Source organism: Triticum dicoccoides, chromosome 4B (genome assembly GCF_002162155.2).
Source record: "Triticum dicoccoides isolate Atlit2015 ecotype Zavitan chromosome 4B, WEW_v2.0, whole genome shotgun sequence".
Taxonomy (NCBI): Eukaryota; Viridiplantae; Streptophyta; class Magnoliopsida; order Poales; family Poaceae; genus Triticum; species Triticum dicoccoides.
The window spans coordinates 614303165-614309103 of NC_041387.1; the positions used below are offsets into that span (position 1 = coordinate 614303165).

At 42.6% G+C, this 5939-nt stretch overlaps 1 protein-coding gene across 4 annotated transcripts; it reads right to left on the reverse strand.

The window, feature by feature from the left end:
• Window positions 1–516: 516 nt before the first annotated feature.
• LOC119291772 lies at window positions 517–3075 on the reverse strand. Of its 4 annotated transcripts, XR_005142637.1 has the most exons (3): window positions 2703–3075; window positions 1708–1851; window positions 517–955 (listed from the first exon to the last, which is right to left on the reverse strand). XR_005142637.1 is itself a non-coding variant. In XM_037570581.1 (2 exons), the coding sequence occupies exons 1-2, from the start codon at window positions 2979–2981 to the stop codon at window positions 778–780; spliced, it is 327 nt and encodes a 108-aa protein (XP_037426478.1). In that variant the 5' UTR covers window positions 2982–3075; the 3' UTR covers window positions 517–777. The 4 variants fall into 4 exon arrangements, 2 of the variants coding, with proteins under 2 accessions (XP_037426478.1, XP_037426477.1); XR_005142636.1 differs by having other exon boundaries at window positions 517–1851; XM_037570581.1 differs by lacking the exon at window positions 1708–1851 and having other exon boundaries at window positions 517–825.
• Window positions 3076–5939: the final 2864 nt, after the last annotated feature.

The following is a 5939-nucleotide window of genomic DNA, read 5'->3' on the forward strand; positions in this document are numbered from 1 at the left end:
CCATTAAGGAAGCGTATAGCAGCACTTCAAAAATAAAACCACGCCAGCAAGACATCGAACGGGAGCGACTACAATAGAAGAAGGGCCACAGGTGCAAAAATAGAAAAACATATATCTGGGCCATTGGATCATAGGTGGATGGCACAGATTCTGGTGGAAGGATCTCAGCCACTTATTGTGTATTTTACGAAAAAAAAACCCTACTAGCAATTAGTTATAAAACGGAACTTTTGCGGTAACCACCTCAAGTATTTCATTTCATTCTCCATTCATTTTGTCCGACGGCCGCTTGTGGAGTCTGCACAGTGATGAAGCCCCATATCCTATTAGTTTATACCACTTAAAATATTTGCACGTATGTACTTCATGAAAACCATGCATATTTCAGTACATTAGTGGCTTGTACTACATCGCTAATTATGCAAAAAGAAGTTGAGTATGACTGTCACTGCAAAGTATGTCAATATCTATCACAAATATGTGAGTACCTAGATAAAATTAAGCCACCCTTTGAAGTATAACTAAACATCAGACTGGACTCGCCCAGATTGAGCATATCACAAGCATAAATATCTTGATGAGACATGGTAGCACCATCTTTGGTACATGGCCAGCAACAGGCATTAAGGACTAATCTGATCACCATTCAACAAGCATTGTTATTTAAAATTATAAGCTCTAGTATCTTGATGGTACATAACAGAAATGCTCTAGCATTTCCCTCCTGTTCTACTACTCCTTGTTCATCATTCATCAAGCTTCTTGTTTTGGGAGAGATCACACCAAGCAAACACGATTCAGTTGAGCACAGACACGTACAGATGCCTGATCAACAACAGAGTTAAAGTCAAGTTGCAGAGAAATTCTCTCAATTGTCAGAAAGGGGGAACTTTGATAAAAGCTTTTTCTATCCATCTGTAGTCCTGATGTTTCCGCTTGTCAGAGTACCATGCATCTACAAATACAAGGAAAAAAATATAGTTTACACTACAAGGAAAGAAATAGGAAAAATTATGTTCTCTAATACTGATCATGTATGTATTGAACAATTAAGAGTGCAACTCAAGTTGTTTTGCTAACTCGTACTCCCTCCTTCCGAAAAAGCTTGTCCCAAACTTGTCCCTCAAATGGATGTATCTAGCACTAACTTGGTGTTAGATACATCCATTTGAGGGACAAGCTTTTTCAAACGGAGGGAGTAGATGACAAAAGTAAAAACTTGATGTTGTAGCACAAAGGCACATGTCAAACCAGTGAAGAGAAAACGAAAATAATATCATACGGCAAAATATATTCACAGCTTGACAGTGACGGATCACTTGTATCAATTTTCACAGCAAGTAGGTCAAAACAATCAGCCATCTAGTCCCTCCAATGGACATTTCCTGCTAATTGTAGATTGTGACCTAGCATTGCCTTAATGCACACATCTTTGCTGACAGAAGCACTACAAGTGCAGGCCACGATGTTTGCATGTTCACTGAAGCTGTTGGTTTCCACTCCTAACAGCTTAGAAGCGCCTCTTATTGCTCAAGTACTTTGCAATTAGCAGCAAAGACACAAAGAAAATATGATTTTATTGTAATGAGTATAAACAATACCAAAAATCATCAAAGAAGGGATTAACGGAAAAAACATCAAAGAAGGGATAATGGAAAATTGGGCAATGACAAAATATACTTTCCTTTTTGGACTATGTCTTGTCACCTGATAGTGTTGGTACAAATTTTGCAATTACTGGAACTATGGGCTCGCCTAACAGCGATGTCTCACTACTTCCCTCCATTTCATTTCAAGATGCAGCAGCAAAATAGCGGAAAACAAACTTAGTACTAGTCGACGAGCTTCGACCTATCCATCATATGGAGAGCAGAAAATTGAGAAATCAGCCCCAATTCCAAGATTGCAATGTTAAGGCTGCAAACTAAAAAGTTACACAGAAAGAGAGTCTTCTATTCTACTGTACATACAAAAGGTAAAAAAAGTTTTTGTGCCTACAAGCACTTTACATGCAGGTAATTTAATAGGTAGATGAGATTAGTTTGTTCATATGTAGAATATCCGAGAAGAGGATGAAATCTCAATATATAAAACTACTCGAAAATATAGTATAAGCATAGCAAGCTTGTCCAGTGATTAATATTTCTGTTCATGGATACAGAGAGATATCCCTGTTATTCCTATCAAGTTTAAAGCAAGCATATCCCAGATGAGCATGAACTAGCTGTCCAGTCAAAATTTTCAATTAAGCAAACATTATGTTTTTTTTTTGTTATGGCTAATCAACACCGAATAAAGCAAAGATTCTGCACTATAGTTCATATTTGTTTCATTGGATGTTCTGTCCTTAGTAATTTTCTTTAGCTCTATGTATGTATAACATACTACTGTGTTTCTAGTGGGTTAGCTACTATACTGCTCGCCTTTGCCTAAAAATCATTGTAAGTTCCCAAGCTACTGGTAGTCACTTGATGTGCATATGATTTCCAAAGATTCAGAAGTTTCGAATCTTATCCTACATGATACACCGTATGCTCCAAAGCACAATTTTAAATCAGGAGTACTATTCAGAGATCTATGCCCAAAATATTATGTAGATGACATGGACAGTATGCAGTAAAAGTTGAACAAAAATTGTTTTCCTAAATAAATGCTACAGAATTAACTAAGAAAATTGGTAGCAACCTCACAGGCAAGCATACCTGAAGACGGGAGATTTCTTCTCCAGCGTTCCCAGATGGCGGAGCTAGACGCGGGGCTGCGAGCGACGTGTGAAGAATGCGTGAGGTTTTCCACTGGACGTCGGAGAAGAGTACCTTTGAGACGGTCCGCCGGGGCAGGACGATGGAGCAGAGTATTTGTCCGCGAGGAGATCTGCTGGGCAGCGAGGACGCCGGCAGCAAGACGGTGGGGTGCTGGATCTGGACCTCCACTGGGCGCAATCGCTCAGCTAGGCACCGGATCTGGCCCGCCGCCACCATCGGCAAGCTCGCTATCGCCCAGCTACGCCGGGGTTGGAGGATTTTGGGCCTGTTGCGTTTCTGGGAAGGAGGAGATGATTCTGGAAGCAAAACTAGTAGAACCAAGGGAGTTTTGTGCAAATAATGTAGTACAGGTGTGTTCAGATCCACCCACAAGAACCTGGGCCCTTCATCCAGGATCAGATGGCCAAGACACATTTTTTCTATTTTTGCATCCGTGGTCGTTCTTCTATTGTAGTCGGTCCCATTTCGAACCAGACCTGGCCAAACGGGCCGGCCCGGCCCGGCACGGCCCGGCCTGTGCTAATCGTGCCTGGCCCGGCACGGCCCGCTATGGCACGTTTAATAGCCGGGCCGTGTCGGGCCGGCCCACGGCGCTGCTCCTTGGCCCAGGCACGGCCTGATTAGTAAACGGGTCGCCCCGATGGCCCGTTTAGCACGCTAGGTTGCACATTTTCAGCCTGTTGGGCTGGATTTTAGGCATATTGGGCTATATTTTAGGTATATATATATATATATATATATATATATATATCTGAAAAGTATATAAAAAAATAAACGGGCCGTGCCGTGTCGGCCCGCGTGCCCAGGCTCCAGGCCCAGGCCCGGCCCAAGATGTGCCGCGTGCCAGGCACAGCCCGTTTAGCCCGTGTCGTGCCTGGCCCATGGCGGGCCGTGCCGGCGTACTCGCGGGCTGGCCTGTTTGGTCCGGTATGTTTGGTCAGCTATACTTCGAACTCAGGACCTCCAGACTTCGACAAACGTGCTACAACCAGCTCGCCTAGATAGTGTTTTCAGCTTAATGGCAGAGCGAAGCCTTAAGAATAACATCATGGAGAATATTTTTAAAAACTTCCAACGCAAAATATATTTTTTTTTAAACAAAACGTGATTTTTGTGTGAATCCGAAACATTTTTCAGATTTTTGAACAAATATATAATAAACTGAAACATTTTTAAAAAAAATCATGAACAGCTTTGAAACGCAAGTATTTTATAAAACCGCAACATTTTTCTAATTCCAAATATTTATGGAAACACAAACAATTTTTGGAACGTGAACAATTTTTGCAGCTCCAAAAAAAAATGGAAAAACAACAAAGATTTTTGTAATTGCGAACACATTTTGTAACAGAAGCATAAGACCATCATTTTTTGATATTTTTGAAAAAATATGGAAACAGGAACATTGATTGAAATTCCAAACAAATTGTAATACATGAAAAAAAATTGAAATACCAACCATTTCTCTAACAGTTGTGAAATTTTGAATAAACACATTTTGAACATTTTTTGGAAAACACGTACATTATCTGAAATTCCTGACTTTTTCTTTGAAAATGACAAACAAAAGTTGAAGACATGTACAATTTTTTTTGAAATTATGAACATTATCTGAATTTTTTGAACATTGATTAATAAATATGAATATTTTTTAAATTCTGAAAATTGGTTTTAAAAGTATTCGAAACATTGAAGGTTCAGTGGTCACTAAGGATGCTCAATAGGCGAGACCATAACGTTATTTGCTTCGCTCGTTCTATCTGTTTGGTTGATAACTTCATGCGACGAGTGTCAATTAGGAAATTCCATATGTTTCGAGAGTAGCGTCAAATAGAAGGCAACACACGCAGGAGGCTGGCCGACTGGGCTGGCGCATTGACGCTCGCAAAAAACAAAAAATAATTCACCAATATGACAGTTTTAAGTAACTATTTGTAATTATGATTTTAAATACTTTTTCCTTCGAACCTAGCATGGATGCAAACCATGGGTATGCCCACCTGCTAGCAAAAGTTGAGATCGTTACAAGAATGTCCCAAAAAACATAATGTTCATTGAAGGGTGTTTGGATAGGCCATGAGCACATTTTTTCTGAACATCCTGAAATGGCCCCAACTTTCTTAATGGCTTGTATGACCAATTCAAGGCACCATGCCAAGTTTCTTGGCTTTTCGAAAAGTTTTGCATTTTCCGGTGTTTTCTCGGTCAAAAAGGATCAATAAATGACTGGATATGTCGCAACTTGCATACGGTGTCGGAAATTGTTCAAACCTGATATGGATGCCTACCTTGGGCATGCCCACCTGCTTCAAAAAATTGGGGTCATTTCAAGAATGTCCAAATAGACCATGTTCAATGGAGAGTGTCCAGGTAGGGCAGAAAGGTCCGTCTGAGAGCATGTTGTTTCTCGATATCCTTTAATTGGCCCTAATTTTCTCATGGCCTTTTATGACCAATTCAAGGCACCAGTCCAACTTGCCTATGTTTCGATAAGTTTTGCCTTTTCTGGAGTTTTCTCGGTCAAAAAATGTTGATAAATGACTGGAGGTGTCGTGAATTGCATATGGTGTCAGAAATTGTTCAAATCTGGCATGGATGCCTAACATGGGCATGCCCACTTGCTTGCAAAAGTTTTACATTTTCTATATGGGACGAGGAGTTCCGAATGGTCCAGAGGTAAAGATTTATATATGGGAAGTTGTCATACAGACACCGGAAGGTTTCGGGGGCATATCGGTATTGTACCGGGGCCACCGGAAGGGTTCCGGGGGTCCACCGGGAGGGGCCACCCCTCCCGGGGGGCCACATGGGCCGCGTGGGGCAGGAGCCAGCCCCTGGAGGGCTGGGCGCCCCCCCTTTGGGCCCATGCGCCTAGGGTTGGGGGGGGGGAACCCTAGAGGGGGCGCCCCCCTTGCTTGGGGGGCAAGTCCCCCCTCCCTGGCCGCCGCCCCCCTCTAGATCCCATCTAGAGGGGCCGGCCCCCCTTGCCCCTTCCCCTATAAATAGAGGGGTGAGGGGAGGGCTGAACACCCAAGCCAAGGCGCAGCCCCTCCCCTCCCCAACACCTCTCCTCCTCCGTTGTGTGCTTGGCGAAGCCCTGTCGGAGTACTGCCTCTCCACCATCATCACGCCGTCGTGCTGCTGCTGGAGCCTTCTTCCTCAACCTCTCCTTCC

Bases quoted from the DNA above. Each gene is read 5' to 3' on its own strand.
- LOC119291772 (XM_037570581.1), bottom strand. From the start codon at position 2,981: ATGGTGGCGGCGGGCCAGATCCGGTGCCTAGCTGAGCGATTGCGCCCA. The intron at 826-2,702 runs GTATGCTTGCCT...GTTGTTGATCAG, and splicing joins AAGAAATCTCCCGTCTTCAG to GCATCTGTACGTGTCTGTGC.